The 17674-nt window shown below is 38.3% G+C and overlaps 1 protein-coding gene across 1 annotated transcript in view; it reads right to left on the bottom strand.

Moving 5' to 3' along the window:
• ZNF292 (zinc finger protein 292) overlaps positions 1 to 17271 on the bottom strand; it is an 84957-nt gene extending 67686 nt beyond the window's left edge. Inside the window, exon 1 of the mRNA XM_021693336.1 lies at positions 17094 to 17271. Coding sequence (XP_021549011.1) covers positions 17094 to 17261 — 168 coding nt within the window. The 5' untranslated portion in view covers positions 17262 to 17271. The remainder of the gene's footprint in view (positions 1 to 17093) is intronic.
• Between the last annotated feature and the right edge of the window lie 403 nt (positions 17272 to 17674).

A 17674-nucleotide genomic window follows, 5' to 3' on the forward strand; every position in this document is an offset into this window, starting at 1 on the left:
TGTGGGCACTCAATCTGGGGCAGAGGACCACTGGATGTCCCCATTATCTGTCCTACTAGCAGTCATGCAGTAGGAGCAAGAAACCAAAACTAAAGCCCCTTCCTTGTGTAGTGTCCCTTCAGTATGCTCTACTAACAAAGCTGAACATCAATCAAAGAAGAAATGCTTAAAGGGTCAAACTCCAATACTGCAGAGCAAGTAATTGAGGTGATTCAGAGCTGAGAGGGAATCTGGTAACTGGGACACTTAATACTCAGGTATCTTCATAAAGGGTAAAGCATGACAGAAACAATAAACTGGAAATATACACTACATTAAATTTGACTAAAAGACAGTAATTAAAATCTGCTGTCACTGCTGTCGTATCTCCAGTACACTCTGAAAATCGGAAAAATAAATCAGGCAGTTATTTACTAATTTATCTCAGAAACATCAGCTACTCATAGCACTATAAACTAGCGGTTTCCAAAGGAAGCATACAGTGTAGTATAGAAAAAACTTCTTGTTCTATTGAATTTATCTAAAACATAAATTTTTAATTTAGTACACAGACTGAAATAACTATATAAGCTGTAATAGTACATATATGTGGTGTGCGTGTGTACACACTTTCAAAATACCTTATTGTGCTATACTAACCCTTCTTCTTCTTAGGATGAAATTAATTAACACCTACCCAATGAGATAAAGTGAAGTGAATGACATAGGCACTGTGATGCAGCATTAGGCTACTACTGACCTGTGTTAGAAGGAAGATCATCTGCTCTGGACCACAAATGACCATGGGTAACCGAAACCACAAAAAGTGAAACGAAGGACAGATAAGAGGGGGACTACTGTGTATACAAACATATACAATTTATAATTAGATACTCCTATATTGAGGTTTCATATTCAAATGTTTACTGGTAGAATACCCAATTAAAAGCTGCATAAAGGGCGCCTGGGTGGCTCAGTTGGTTAAGCGACTGCCTTCGGTTCAGGTCATGATCCTGGAGTCCCGGGATCGAGTCCCACATCGGGCTCCCTGCTCGGCGGGGAGTCTGCTTCTCCCTCTGACCCTCCCCCCCCCATGCTCTCTTTCTCTCATTCTCTCTCTCTCTCTCAAATAAATAAATAAAATCTTTAAAAAAAATAATAAATAAAATAAAAGCTGCATAAAGATCACTGATGTGACAATGACCCTATTTTTCTCCAAGAGTTTTAGGTACTTCTTTGTGCCAAATAAAAGAGACAAAACACACCACAAATGCAGATTTTTTTTTCTTAATCCAATAAAATAAAGAAATTATCTCGCTTATATGTGGAGAAAAAAAGATTTATTATGTGGAGATTAGAAACCAATTTCTTCAACAAGTTGCTCCCATTATAGTTCATAAATATGTATTGATTACCTTTAAAAGACTTATATATTACTCAAATAAATTCAAAACTAATAAAATTCCCACCACTGCTAAACAAAAAACCCTAATTAACACATTCTTAAAGAAGGCTATTAACTTAATCTTCACTACAATAGTAAAATGCTTATATTCATTGTTCTGCTTTCCTGATAAATTTAGTTTCAAATTATTAAAGTTTACTATTGTAAATTCCTTCTGTAACCTAAAACAATTTTCAAAAAAACAACACCTACATATTCCTCCCAAAAAAGAAAAAAATGTTTTACTTAGTTTGTGTTTTGCTTTTCCTGTTTTTGTTTTGTTGTTGTTGGTGGTGGTGTTTTAAAGGCTCCACACCCAGCGTGGAGCCCAATGCAGGGCCTGAACTCACAACCGTGAGAGCAAGACCTGAGCCAAGACCAAGAGTCGGATGCTTAACCGACTGAGCCACTCAGGTGCCCCTCTTGCTTATTTTTTAAACATTAAATCCTATTACTTGACTTAGACAAGTTATTTTACTGCTTAGTCCCTTAGAAATCTCACATGTAAATAGGAATAGCAACTCTACCTATTTCAGAGGGTTGAGGATTAAAGGAGTTCCTCCCTCTCAAGCTCTTTCCCTTTCCTGCCAACATACATACTCACTCTCTAACACACACACACACACACACACACACACTTTTAATAGTTCTGGCACATAGTCAGCATTTAATAAATATAAGCTATTGACTACTACTGATCATGTACTCATGTTTGCTTTATAAGAACTCTATTTGACCAAACTCAATCCTTGCCCGAAAACATATACCCAATGTTAGAACTGAGATGAAATAAGAGTGGTCAGAGCAAACAATTTCAGTAAGTAACAGCCTCTTATAAGCAAAAAATTTACTCTCCCCTCCAATAATTAAAACCACCTATTCAAGGGAAAAAGAAGAGACAAACATCCAACAATATTTAATTACCTATGATTCAGTAAAATAAGGCATGGCCCCTGCTTTTTATTTTTTTTTTTTAAAGATTTTATTTATTATTTTATTTGAGGGGTGCCTGGGTTGCTCAGTCGGTTATGCATCTGCCTTTGGCTAAGGTCATGATCTCAGGGTCCTGAGATTGAGCCCCATGTCAGGCTCCCTGCTCAGTGGGGAGTCTGCTTCTCCCTCTGCCCTTCCCCCTGCTCATGCTCTCTCTCTCTCTCAAATAAAAAAAAATATTTGTTATTTAGGAGAAAGAGAGAGGGGAAGGGCAGAAGAAGAAGGAGAATCTCAAACAGACTTCACACTGAGGGCAGGGCTCAATCTCATGACCCTGAGATCATGACCTGAGCCAAAACCAAGAGTCCAAGAGTTGTATGCTTAACCAAATGAATTACCCAGGCACCCCCTGGCTCCTGCTTTTAAGGAGCTCCAATTTGGGGGTAAGGTGAAGAGACAAATGCAATCATAACACAGAGAAACTATGATAAAAGCCAGAAAAACATATAGTCTAATATAAATATGGGAAATATGTCATTAAATCCATTTAGGAGTGTAGGAAGGCCTCCTTAGAAATTAATACCTAGGGCGCCTGGGTGGCTCAGTCGTTAAGCGTCTGCCTTCGGCTCAGGTCATGATCCCGGGGTCCTGGGATCGAGTCCCACATCGGGCTTCCTGCTCGGCGGGAGGCCTGCTTCTCCCTCTCCCAGTCCCCCTGCTTGTGTTCCTGCTCTCGCTATTCTGTCAAATAAATAAAATCTTTCAAAAAAAAAAAAGAAATTAATACCTAATAATTTTATTAGGGAAAGAAATGTATAGACATGGGGTTGATAAAAGGAGGAAACACTAAAGGAAAAAGCTAAAGCCAAAGCACAGACATGAGGGAGGATATGAAAAATGCAGTATAAGAACAGAACATAAAGTTCTAAGGCTACAGAGAAGTAAGGAATATGGCTCCCCCATCAGCCAGGCTGGTGCCCTGGGAACCAGGTCATGAAGGTCATGAAGCCAGGTCATCTAGCCACAGAAGGCTAGAGGAAGCAGTGCATGAGTAAAATCAACAGAACGTGGTGACTAGGTTGTGGAGGTGAAAGAAGGAGGAACTAAAAATGACTCAAGGTTTCAAAACCTAAATGTAAGTGTGAGTGGGGGCAATGTCACCAATACCAACAGGCTTTCTGTTTGGTGGGGAGTAGAGGAATGTAAAGGAGAGTGGATAAGTTCAATTTCAAACATATTTAATTAGAAGTACCTACTGAACTCCACGAGGAAGAGTTCCATAGGTGGCTGGAAATAGGAGCCAAGAGCTAAGAGCTAAGAAGAGTAGTAAGGTCTAAAAGAATGGATAGATACTGGAAATCCTATTCAGACCAGGTAATAAGAGATGCTGTCAGCATGGATGACTGCTGAAGATTAGTATGTAAAGCATGGATTATCAACCAGGGCATCATGAGTCACTTTCTGGTAAGGGTCCAATCTCAGACATGATGATAAGGTGAGAAAAATGGCTGAGGGTCATTCACATAAAATGCAAGGAAGAAAAGCACATTTGAGGAAATGCCACCAAAAAAATTCTGCAATTTTGGATCTAGTCTTCTTAAATATATTAATTTTAGCTAATAATTACTGTGCTATTCCAGCAGGTGAAAAGAAGAGTCAGTGGAGATGACCAAGGAGCAGTCACAAAGGTAAGAGATTAGGAGAATCGTGTAAATAAGCTGAAAGGAGATGAACTTAAGATGGGATCACAAACACTTTAAAATGCCAACAGGGGCTGAGCAGGCAGCCACTCCAGCCTATAGCCATGAATGAGTGCAATACTGCCAGATCTTCTGACTTTCCAAGATAAGCCAAACATCCATATTTCAATATGAAAGCTTGTAATTTTAAAATTCTGGACAATTACATTTTCTTAAAAACAATGCAGCAAATGAAGTAATCTGAGCTGGTGGATTGCTACTTGGATCTACAGTTAATAAAAGTATTACAGATATGCTGAACAAGTGACCTTTGAAAGAACATCTTCTTTAGTATGGTGAGGGGTAGAATCCAAACTGCAATGGAAGGTAAGAAATGAAGACAATAAATAGGGTACTTTTCCAAGATGCATGGCAATAAAGATTAGAAAACGAATTTAAAACGCCCCCTGTATAAGGTAAGAAAGGTCTCATACGTGAAAGAAGGCTTTAAAGAAAACAAAGAAATCTGAAGATAAATGACTAACAAAGCAAAAAGATGAAAAAGACACACACACACCTAAAGGCTCAAGGACAGGAGTGATGGAAAGAAAAATGATGAAGACACAATAAAAGGGGAAAGGTTCTCTGAGGGGATGGGGAATCTACTGCACAGATAAAAAGATCCACTTTCCAGGGAACAGCCACTTCTCTGGAAAACTAAGGAAGAAAATGAAAGAGGCAGAGAAAAAGAGATCAAGACTGGGAGGAATGTGTAAGATGGTGCAGGTCTTCTCCATGAACTTTCAAAAAGAATTAAATGTTAGCACTGAGTATATTTGTGGAAGTGTGCATAAGTTTCACTATTATTTAACATTTATTGTTCCTCTGATAAAGTACCATTTCCTTATTCATACTATATACATGTCAGTGCCATGCTTCCAGAGAAATAAATGTATTTTAAATATTAGGTACCCCAAAAACGAGTTTATTTAATGTGCCTTAGTATGTAAAACAAAACTAAGCAGCACAATTAAAACTCTTTAAAAATTAAATAAAATACATGAAAGTTCTCAGTGATGGTTTTATTATGTCTCTAAGACAAGAACATTCATTATGTTCTCCAAAATACAGAGAAGAAAGCAGTAAAATGAAGAAAAATAGGGAAAAAAGCCACACCTGTTTAAGAAGAAAATAATGTCAGAAAAGTATGCTTGAACTCCCTTTACAACCTCTGGCAATGGTATTCTTATATGCTAGATTAGTACTTCTCAAACTTTTCTGCAGAGGTAACTTTGTTTTATACATCAAGATATCAAGTAAGACTTTGGGGTAAAGGGAAGGGGTTCCCTTAATTTTTTTTAAGTTTTAAAACCACTATCTAGATGACAATAAAAAGTATTTTACTAACACTAAGATTAATGTTCTTTTACGAGGGAAAATTTCAGATCTAGTCCTCTTAAGTGTATTAATAGCTAGCATTTACTGTGTACTTCCAGCATCATAGCATGCAAAGTGCTCAGCAAACATCATACCTGAATCATGACAGCTTTAAGGCAGGTATTACCTCCAGTCTGTAGATGAGGACTCAGACACAAAACCAAGCCTCAAGTCCATAAGGAAGTAAGGGAGTTGTAATTCGAATCATAGTTCAAAATCTGTACTTTTAGTTACTATGTAATACTACCTTCTCTTATCCCAGCCTCTCAAATGCCATGTTTAAAATTTTGTACAAAGGAAAGGTTTCAATTGTAAAACTAATAATCTTCTCCTGGTGCATTCCACACATCAAGTAATCTCTCTCCTGCTCACCCCCCCAAAATCAAAATAATTTTTTATAAATTATTATGAAATAAAATTCCACCTTCTCTAAAATATAGACTTCAAAAAAGTTGGTAGATCAGTACTCTAATGTTATTTTTCAAGGTGATGATAATAGATGGCATTGAACCTGACAGAATTATTGTTTTCAGATTATGCTAGGTCATTATCATATATAAAACATCAAAGGTATTCCAAAGTAGTCTCTAAGTGTATATGAAAATGCTGCTTTATAACAATCATTTAAAATAACTATGTCTTTGATCAATTCTCACAGTGTACCATTTCCATTTCAAGGATAAAGCAGCAAAGTTATAAGTAGCATATCAACGGTCATAATAATTCTGTGAAAATTAAAACCAGTGTCCTTAGAATCCCAAGACTTTAATTCACACTATCTAATGGGCTGTCAAGCAAAGTATGTATGAAAGAAAGAATGTAAAGAGTAGGTTTTTCCATTAAGTAAAACAAGATCTATAAAAGACGATTCTCAGGGTTGGGCGGGGGGGAATCAAACACCACAAATGGTTTCATTCAAGATAAGTAAATCCTCAAAGGTCTTTTGGTGTTAAAAATAATTTCTCTTTGGCAGCATTTGCAACATCAGGTCACCTTTTCAGAAATATTTTATAAATAGGTCACAATATTGAATATGCTAAGTGTGACTTGCCAACATATTCAGTTTTACATAATAGGGTGAATTCTTAATTACTAAAGAAAGAGCAGTTATGACACGAGCATTCAGAACTGTTTCCTATAAAATATCTTCATGCTGACCATGAAGTTCATGATCAATTTGTTTGAGGATATAAATTTTATTCATAGTATCTGCTGTTACATACAATATCCCACTTTAGGCAGGTAACTTTTTTTTTTTAATTTCCCTAATAGAGCTTTAAAATAAAGTTATACAGGGGCACGTGGGTGGCACAGTTAAGTGTGGGACTCTAGGTTTCAGCTCAGATTGTGAGATGGAGCCCCAAGTTGGGCTCTGCACTCAGCATGGACTCTGCTTAAAGACACTCTGTCATCCTCTCCCTTGTGCCTTCCCCAACCCCCCTCGCCGCAGCACAATCACGCTCTCTCTCTGAAATATATAAATCTTTAAAAAAAATAAAGTCATGCAAATATGGTTTGGATAAGTTGTGGTCAGTCACAAGATCAAACCTAAGTATCAATTTTATTAAGTATTTTATTAAACTTTGTTTTATTCTTTTGAAATATAATCTTGTGAAAGTTTTGTTCAAAAAATTAAAAATAAAAATTTGTATTTTTCAGAATATAAATTGACAAAATGATAATGCTTTTGAGTTAAACATACAATGTTTCAGGTTTTTTATTGACTGAGATTTATCATATTAGCAAAAATTAGGGAAAGATCAAGAATATGTACAAATATTTATACAAAGAATACAAAATGTAAGCTATTAATTTGGAGAAAAAATTCTAAATGCCTCATTTTGATGATAATGGCTCATCTAAAAGAAGCAGTAAAATCATTCTTATTTAATGAAAATAATTTTCTCTCAAAAATCACAAATATCTGCTTCAATTAACTTTGGTAAACTAAAATTACCACAGGAATTAATTTAAATATCTAATACGCTAACTTTCTAATAGCCCTATAAAATTGGGATGGGAATCCAGTCAATTATTAATTACCACTTTTAAATTCAGATACCTCTTTTTAAATATAAAACCTGTACCTGAGAGTTATGAAGTTAATATATAACGTTGCCTATGTCAGGCATCAATAAGGATGCCAAATATTCCATATGAATACATTGTCCAGATATGTGAACTGCTTCATTTTAGCCATTTAACCAAATATCTCTGTCTTCCTAAACAAATGCCTAATAAAATTTAACATCTTCTGATGATTCAGTGTCATACTAAACAATTATTATATAGTAATGATGAGATCCTAGGAGGCAATTTGGTTTAAGCGAGATATTTAAACAAACTGAATGGTATTTAATCCTATGATCTCACAGGTCTTCAGAATAAACAATTCACTGTTAGTAAAGCATCTAACAATTCTGAACATTAATTCTCTTCATCTTCAATCTTAGTAGAGCCTCTAACTCCAAAAGAAAGCATAAGCTAAAGATCTTGTCCAATTAGAGAGGAGCTCATATCTGAAATCAAATCCATTTGGCTTTCCACTACATAACACTGCTCCTCTAAGCAAAATCACAAAGTAAGTAAAACGAACAGGGATACTTGTGAGGAATGAAGAGACCAATTTAGATGGAGCAGAAAGTTCCTGTTGAACAGTGAAAGGATGGGAAAAAAGTAAACAGAGCAAGCAGAGACCTGGGCTGAGGCTTAAATTTGTATGTTATCTTATGCACCAGAATTTCTCAAATTGGGTTCCATGGCCATAATGCTGGGTTTCTAGCATTCACAGTAAGAAATTTAAAAATGTATTTTAATTTTGATGCTCCTCCTAAATAAACTGTAAGAATGTTCTGAATCAGCTAGACTAGAAGGTCACCTTAGAACTTAGGACTGCCTGCCTACCTTTCTGCTTACTACTAAACGGAGCACAGTGATCCCCCTATAAGTAGTATTTTTCAAACTGTTGGTTATGACTATTCAGTGACTATAAAATCAAGAGCAGCTTTGCAAAACAATAATAAATAAAACAGAACGCATCACACACCTAGTAAGGATAAGTACTGTTTTGTGATATTTTTGTTTCAGTGTAACTAGGTGGTGAAGTTAAAAAAAAGTTACATCTTATTATAAGCTGAGTCAAAACTTGTAACTCTAAAGATCTAGACTTACTTTCTTGGGTTTCTGCAAACTCAAACTTGAGAAACACTGTTACAAGTATTGGACTGCCAGTTAGGTAGAAAGATAAAAGCAGGATACTGGGGACTTTCACAAATTGAAAGTAAGGTTAAAAGCAAGTTCACCAGTTACAAAAAAAAAAAAAAAAAGAAGAAGAAGGCTGAAGATAGGACAAGACCTAGGATGCTATTATTGGACTACACAATGTTCAGACAGCATAAAACACCAAACTGAGACCATACTTAATATTAAGGTATAACTATTGTAAATAAAGAGGTTGTTCTACAAATTTCCCAAAGTTTGAGTGATGTAGTGGAGACACCCTTCTTCTACTTAGAGACTGAGATTAGAAAACGGGACTGGAAACCTTTAGCCAAACTGAAAGAAAAGGAGCAAAGAGATGTGCTTTGATTACAGAATATGGATTGACAAGAAAAAAAGCAGAGGCAGGGATACAGAGAGGAAAAATTGAAATCTGGCCTATAAAAGTGCCTGACATTGCAGTGGGGAATAAAGAGAATTGGGGTATGTGGTAGATTGTTATATTACAGAAAGAATCACATCTCCTTGTACCCCAAAGAAGCTGGGTTTACCACTTTTGTACCCAAAAGGACCTTGGCAAACATGACACAAGCAGAGGCTTAAAAGTAGTTGTGCAACAGAACTTGTTCTCTTCTTGCCATGTAAAGAAATCCCAGGTAACCTTACTAGATGGTAAGACTGGAGCAGATGAGCCAACCCAACTGAGGAACCTTGACCAACCCACCTGACAACAAGACAAATGAGTGAGACCATCTGGGACCATTCCATCCCAGACAACCGACCAGCTGACAGCAAACCACCCAAAAGACCCATAAACTTGTGAACATTAAGAAAAACATCTAGTCTTCTGGGGCACCTGTCTGGCTCCATTGCTAGAGCGTGTGACTCTTGATCTTGGGCTAGTGAGTTCCAGCCCCACATCAGGCGTAGAGTTTACTTAAAACAAAACAAACAGACAAACAAAAAAACAGCTGTTCTGAAGCCACTATGCTTTGGGGTAGTTTGTTACACCACAATAAAACTGATACAGGATACTTCAAGAAAAACCAAAGTTGGGGGTGCCTGGCTCGCTCGGTCAGTAGAGCGTGTGATTCTCAATCTCAGGGTGTGAGTTCAAGCACCACACTGGGCAGGGAGCCTACTTAAAACACAAACAAACACCTAAGGCTGTAACATTCTGAACTTCTTTTTGTGTGTTTCAGTGTCCCAAATTAGGAGGGTGAGTCTTTAAGCAATGTAACCATATATTATCTATACTTAAAAGATTAATTAAAATTCCTTCTTTCGGATCCTAAACCCTTACTCTGGTTCTCATCTATCTTTTCTACCCTATTTTTCGATCCAACCCCTGACATTTTTCTCCAAGATGCCAGTTTGAAGTTGTTCCATTTTCTGAGTGTTTATTCCCACCCTTCTCCCTTCTGTTTACTTATCCAAATTGATTCAAGACTCAATGTAAATAAGTGTTTTCCTTTCCTGATCAATTTTTATTAAATTAACTTTAAAATGTGGGCTCCTGGGTGGCTCAGTTGGTTAAGCGACTGCCTTCGGCTCAGGTCATGATCCTGGAGTCCCGGGATCGAGTCCCGCATCAGGCTCCCTGCTCAGCAGGGAGTCTGCTTCTCCCTCTGACCCTCCTCCCTCTCATGCTCTCTCTCATTCTCTCTCTCTCAAATAAATAAATAAAATCTTAAAAAAAAAATTAACTTCAAAATGCTCTTTACACTCCACTTACTGTTATTTATCACTAGATACTTTAATATCTAATACTATTGCTTAACTGTTAACATATGCATCAAATTTGTAAGGGCTTTGAAGGCAGAGATCTCCATAATTCTCCATAGCTCCCTTAGTGCTCCCACATGACAAATTCAATTACCTAATTAAAATAAATTAAGAAAGGGGCACCTGGGTGGCTCAGTTGGTTAAGCGTCTGCCTTCTGCTCAGGTCATGATCCCAGAGTCCTGGGGTAGAACCCCACATCGGGCTCCCTCCCACATCTCCCTCTGCCTGCTGCTTCCCCTGCTTGTGCTCTCGGACAAATAAATAAATAAAATCTTTTTAAAAATGAATAAATTAAGAAAAAATATATGTAACGGACTGAATTTTAACACATCTTCTTGGCTAAATATGCATACTCACAGACCATAAGGTGTTTTTTTTTTTAAAGATTTTATTTACTTATTTGAGAGAGCGAGAATGAGAGACAGAGAGCATGAGAGGGAGGAGGGTCAGAGGGAGAAGCAGACTCCCTGCTGAGCAGGGAGCCCGATGCAGGACTCGATCCCGGGACTCCAGGATCATGACCTGAGCCAAAGGCAGTCGCTTAACCAACTGAGCCACCCAGGCGCCCCATAAAGTTTTTGTAATGTAAAGTTAAGGGGGAAAAAGGTAACATATTTCTTCTCAGGCACACTGTGCAACTCTCAATACTAAAAAAGAAATAATGAATCAAGAGATGTTCCTGGAAACAATATATAGTTAAAAAGTTATATGGGGTATGTAACAAATTCATTAATAAAAAACAAACTTTCCATTTTATAAATGATGCTCCTCCCATAGTGACTGGTTCATTTTATGAACTGGATTTATGTGTGGGAGTTGGAAAAAAGTAAGGTAATTTCTCAACTCTGACAGAATTTCAAAGAAAATAAATACAGCAGCAGCTTCATATAGTTAAGAACATATATTTTCAAAAATCCTTGGTTTTGCAGGCTAGTCATATAAAATATTATGAAGGGCAATTGCAGAATACATCTTATCTTCCTCCATTTCAAATTAGGACCAGGAAGCGTCAAGAAGGAGGCAAGCAAAATTTGGTAAAGTTTTCCTTTGCTAAAATTGGCATAAGCATATTCTGGAAAGTGGAATATCTCCAATATGCAATCATACTAATTATGAACATTTAAAAAATTATTTCCCTTGAGCATTACCTACACTTTTAAAGTTTAAATGACTTATTACTCCCTCAATACCTAAAGTAATTATCACTAATTAACAAGCAAGCCATCCTTTCTTCCCATTTGAAGTGTCCTAAAAATTAACTTAAGATATCCTCTAATAATCAAAAGAAAAAAAGCCTAGCTTTTTTTTTGAGGAAAGTGAGCATTTTCAAAACACTTGCCATATAACAAAGCTAAACAGAAGATGCAGGTAAAACAATCAACTCGTACCAAACAGATGAAACAAAAATATATTCTGAAATATTTTAACTACATAATTTAAATACTCAGAAGCTCTAACAGTTTTATTTTGATTTTTCTTCTTATTCCAATAAGACATCAGTTAATAAAAGCACTAAGGTCCAGCTCAAATCCTATCTCAGTAAAGCTTTCTCTGATATCCCAGCCAGAAATGCTTACCTCCTACTTTGAACAATTTATTGAAATTACATAAAATTAACTTATTAAATAGCCACCAATAATTAAGTGATTAAACACAGCCATAAACTGGAATTATTACGGTTTATTTTTTTAAGATTTTGTTTATTTATTTATTTGAAAGAAAGGAGAGAGCCTCAGCAGGGGGACTGGGAGAGGCAGACTCCCCCCTGAGCAGGGGGGTGCCCGCTTCTCCCTCTCCCTCTACCTGCCACTCCCCCTGCTTATGTGCGCTGTCAAATAAATAAAAATCTTAAAAAAAAAAAAAGGCCACAGATTTACATGAGGAGCTATGGAATGATCTCGAAGATATATTTTTTGGTAAATAAAAGCAAGATGCATTGTACAGTGTGTCCTCATCTTAATTTTTTAAAAAGAGCAAACATGTATTTCTGGAAAGAGGGATAAAAAACTATTAAGGGACTGTCTTTGTTGGGGGTGACAGGAGGTCTGGGATGGGAAGATCAAGTTTTTGTTATACGCCCTTTCTCTGTTTGAATTTGTAAAAAAAAAAAAAGAAAAGAAAAGAAATCAGTACACTACACCAACACTTCTATTTTTAAAGATTTTATTTATGTGCCAGAGAGACAGGGGGCACAAAAGCAGGGGGAGCAGCAGGTAGATACGGGGCTCGATCCCAGGACCCTCGGATCATGACCAGAGAGGAAGGCAGACACTTAACCAACTGAGCCACCCAGGCATCCCTAAACTACACTTTCAATTAAAAAACAGAAAAAAATTAAATTTGTTAATGATACACTGCCTTTTGACACCTCTTCAACTGTCATCTTGAAGTTTTATTTAAATCTTATTTTATATACTACAAGTCTTCTGTATCTTATATCCCCTGCTAACATCTAAATCTAATCTTTGCATTAAATGCTTTCTTAAAAATACAGAATTTTAATTATCTCAAAAGGTCAAATCTGTGCTTTAATCAGGATAATTAAGAATGCTGAAATTGCTACCCTCTTACCCCAGTAAAACTGAATTGTTTTAGTAATTGTTTAAGTAATTGCTTGTAATTTCTACTAAGGAAGGAGAAATTTTCTTGACCTCTCAAGCTCAGTGTGAATTTAAATATGGTTGAACAGCATTTACCTGGACCTGTTCCAGATTAGCTATATTTCTTAATATAACTATATTATCTTAACATGAAAAGATCATAACTAAAAAAAGTCTTAATATATTATTTTTCTTTCTGTTCAGTGTTTCTCAAAAGAACACTGCGAGTATTTAGGCAGAGGAATACATTTCATTGGGGTGGGACTCTCCTAATCACCTCAGAAAATTTAGTATCCCTGGCCCACGGGCACTAAATGCCAGTATCACATCTGCAGACACTGCAATGACAGAACAACTGACCCCACATATTTTCAAATGCCCTTGAAGAGAGAACTTCAGGGGAGAAAGTACTAGGCAGTTGAGAAACATTGCTTATATGAATTAAAGAAGTGTGTGCATGTGTGCACGTGTGCAAGATACAAACATATTTCCAAAACTGCAATTCAATCTCTTAAAACAATTATCGGCCACCAGAAGATAAATAAGCAAAACCAGTCACAACTCATGTATTAATCAACCAGTCATTCAGTCCTGCATATAATGCTGTCAACAAATACTATGTCCTGACAAACCGTTCTTCAACTATTACAATGGCTTAACTTTTTAAATGAATAATTATTTTAAAATTCTTTTAGAACAATTCTTCTACTGAAATGCTTCTGTTTAAATTCCCAAATAAATAACCTTTCACTGTACTGATCTCCTAAATAAAAGATATGAATCACAGTTTACAACAATTAGTAGTTGTCTACCTTCCTTCAAAGACTGTAGGCTCCTTGAAGCCAGGGACCATGATCATGATTGCCTGGCCCACAGTATAGGTATTCAATAACAATGTTGAGTGAGTGAGTGAATACTGACCCCGTCTAATACAATAAATAGTCCAAGAAGTTCCTATTATAATCAATTTTTATGTATAGTAATGATCCTCACACAAATAAATCCAAGAAATTATTTCTGGTTATCCTATATTCTTATTCTAAGTTGATTTTAAGAAAATCAGTGAAGTAATCTACATTACCCAGATTAAAGCTAGCTTGTAAAGATTTAAAGAAATTTGACATTTTTGACAGGCACTCCCTTATACTCATCCTCTACCACCCTTCCCTCCTCCTACTTAACTTTAAGCAAATGTTCAGGTAAACAAGTAAAAGTGGGGCATACTTCCAACACAATATAAAGAACAAAACAATACTGTTTACAGTAAGAAAAACTTACTTTGTTTCTGTTTTACTTCTCAGAACTCAAGAAATCTGTTACATTGTACTTCATTCAAAAAGAAAGAAAATCTATAAACTAGGATGCATAAGCAACTTCTTCTTTTGTAGGTTTCACTATATTCTCCAGAAACTCATCTTCTGCTGAGGTAAAAATTCAAAATATAAACTAGTTCATTCTTTAAAATACATGCAACAATAAGGATTACACAAGCACTAAGTGTTAACAGGTACAGAATATTAAGTCTGAAACCCACTAACTGACAAATATTGTTCATCTTTGCCTTTCTGAAGCATGTGAATATCACAGTTTTACAGAAAAAGCTTACAAAGAAAAAAGCTAATCTCAAGGTTAGAAACAAGACATAATTTCTGGCTCCTAGCATTTCCAGTACTGTTTTTAAATTGCTCCAATAAATTCTTTAATTGTTAACCACTGCTTTGCTCAACTCATATCTGAATGTTAAGTAATAATGGCTAGGATACAATTTTAAAGAAACAATTGTTTCAAGTTACTGCCCATTTGACCAAATCACTAGAACAAACAGATTATTAAAACAAAAAACAAAAAAACCCATAGCATTTGTTATAGAGGGGATCAAATATCAGATACATTCTGTAACTGTTCAAGTAATGGAGATTACTTTTAAATGCATTTAAGTTATTGTGGGATTTTAATGCATGAAATAGTTCCTTATTCTTGAAATCCAGAAACCCAGCATGTTTTATTACTGTTTCCTGTAGCACTGGTCAATAAAAACTATATACATGTTATAAAACTAATCACTTAAAACACAGTAAATTCCTTTTATATTGATAAAAAAACAATGGTGTTTCATCCATTAAAAATACTTTTTAAAGTGATAACTTTATGATATTGCATACACTCAAAAAAGTCCAACCTGCATGAGATTTCCATTTTCCCAGAATCACTAATCCTGCTTATAAATACTGCTCGCCAAGAATATTTACGGTAATTAGCCTTAAACCCATCAGTGGATAATGCTATCTGAAAAGTATCTTTCAGCAAAGCTAGACTTTAATACTTTTCACCGGTTAAAGCAGACTTTACTTATAAAAGAAACACTTCCTTTTATGGGTACTTCAAGTATTCTTTTACAACAAAATAAATCTTTATATCTAAAAGACCAATTAACAATGAGTTGGCGCTGCCAGGGTAGGTCAAAATGGCAAATTTCAACAATTCTTTAAAACAAGGATTCAAAGGAATGATGGAATCTCTAATTCTGCCATAGGTATTCACCAGACCTTTATTACCTTAAGTGGGGAGTTTTCACATTGCATAGACTCCTAGACAAGTCACCACTTGATCTCACAAAGTTTTTTTTTTAAGATAATGAAATACTATCAAATAATTAGTGACAATAACGTGCATACATTAATGGAAAAATTTTTTGTATGGGTTCAAGTATCCTTGATCTTCTAAAGGAAAGATTTCTGAAGACTAAAAATTAAGTGAAAATGTAATCTAATTCTAAAATAGTCCACCCATTGTTCGGCCTTAGGCTCATTATCTTTCCAGAACAACTTCTCTATAATGATACATTGACAAGTTAACTCTAAATGTGACCTGTATAAATTGTCCTTTTTCCTCCTCGAGACGACAATCTAACCAAAATCTTCACCACAGCCAGCAGCAGCTCCTTGAAATTTCAAACTAACTGGAGGATTTGTAATCAGGTCCAAATGTAGACCCAAACTCTCCGATTTCTATCGAGCAAACAGTGCTTTTAACGTTCCAAATCCTGGTTAGAACGCAGTTAGTGGAAAGCAGTGTCCTTGTTCAAGAAAAGAAGGAAAGGTCTGAAACTGCCCTGAGCACAGGTCCACAAGACCCTCAATCCTCAAGAACCTCCGTTTCACCAGGAGGCCAAATAGGGAAGGCTCCAAATAATAGGGGCGGTGGGGAGATAGGGAAGGAAGCGCAGAGGAAACCGTACTCCTCGAAGGGTGAAAGCAAAAGAGAAGCAGACTCTGGAAAGCCGCCCTACAGGATACAGGGAGAGCTCCTCTCTTCTACCGAGGAGAGCAACCTTTACCATGGAAGCGGTGCACCAAACAAGCAAAGGCAGGAAGGGACAACCTCTGCGCCCCCACCCCAGAAGGTCTCGGCCAGCTAGAAGGGGTCGGCGGGGACTGTTCCTCTGAACATCAACAAAGGCCCCTTCAGTCCTAAGGCGAAACTCGAACAACAAAGGCCGGGAGACAGCGAGGACGGGGCCGGGGGCGGGACGGTTGAAAGCAGGGGGAAGCAAAGGAATCAAACCAGTGGGGGCGGAGGCCCGTCGGAGTGGGAAACCAGAGGCGCAGAGGCGGGGGGCGCGGTAATCCCCAGTGCACAATAAGAGGAGGAGGAAAAAGAGGACCTGGCCTCCATTCCTCCTTTACCCTCTCCCTGCGGAAAAGAGGACTTCAGTCCTCGGCCGTCTACATCTCCTGGGCCTCGGGGACCAAGCAGTCCCGAGTTCGGGGAAGGGAAGGGGAGGGGAGATTTTCCGCCCCGACCACAACTCCCTTCCCCCAGTCGGGAGCTGCCGACAACAACCGCCACAACGGCAGCCACACAAAGGCGCCTTCCTCGTACTCCCCGCTCCCGCCTGGGCGGCGGCGCCAACGATGCCAAAGAAGAGACGACCACCGCTCAGCCCCCAGGCGCTCGCTCGCCCTCTTCCCCCTCTGGTTGGGGAAAAGGGGGAGGGGACCCCCAGGCGCCCTCACCTGGCACAGCTGCTGACAGTACTCCGTGGCCGCTTCCACGGCCGGCACGCGGCTCTCCCGCAGCTGTCGCTCCAGCTCCTGGAGCCGCTCGCCCAGGCGCTGCAGCTCCGCGACGCAACCGCCTCCGCCACGACTCAACCTCTCCTGCTCGGCCTCTTCGTCCGCCATCTTCACACCCCGCTCCGTCGCGTACGCACCTGGGTCACGTGATAACACAATGCCACGTTCGGCGGGGTCACGTGCCGGGCGCGCTCGCACGCCGCCGAGCACGTACAAAGGGCCTGGTGGGGAGGATGGGGGAGAGGGGAGAGTGGCGCGAGGGAGCCCGAGGGAAGTGAAGGGAAGGGGAAAGGAAGAGGGCGGGGTTGGGGCGGTGCGGAAAACCGCGGTTTACTTACCCAGAGCGGGAAGTGGGCTGCAGCGGCCGAAAGGGGCGGGCCGGTGGAGGCCTGCTCTCGGTCACGTGGGCCCCGCGACTGGGGGTGGGGGAAAGCCTGGGGAGGGGCTGCCCTCTCGAGTGTCCCGATTCCGGCGTCCCTTTCCCCAGTCCCCGAAGTCTTCTACGGACATTTGCCCCAGTT

This window comes from Neomonachus schauinslandi, chromosome 8 (assembly GCF_002201575.2).
Source record: "Neomonachus schauinslandi chromosome 8, ASM220157v2, whole genome shotgun sequence".
Taxonomy (NCBI): Eukaryota; Metazoa; Chordata; class Mammalia; order Carnivora; family Phocidae; genus Neomonachus; species Neomonachus schauinslandi.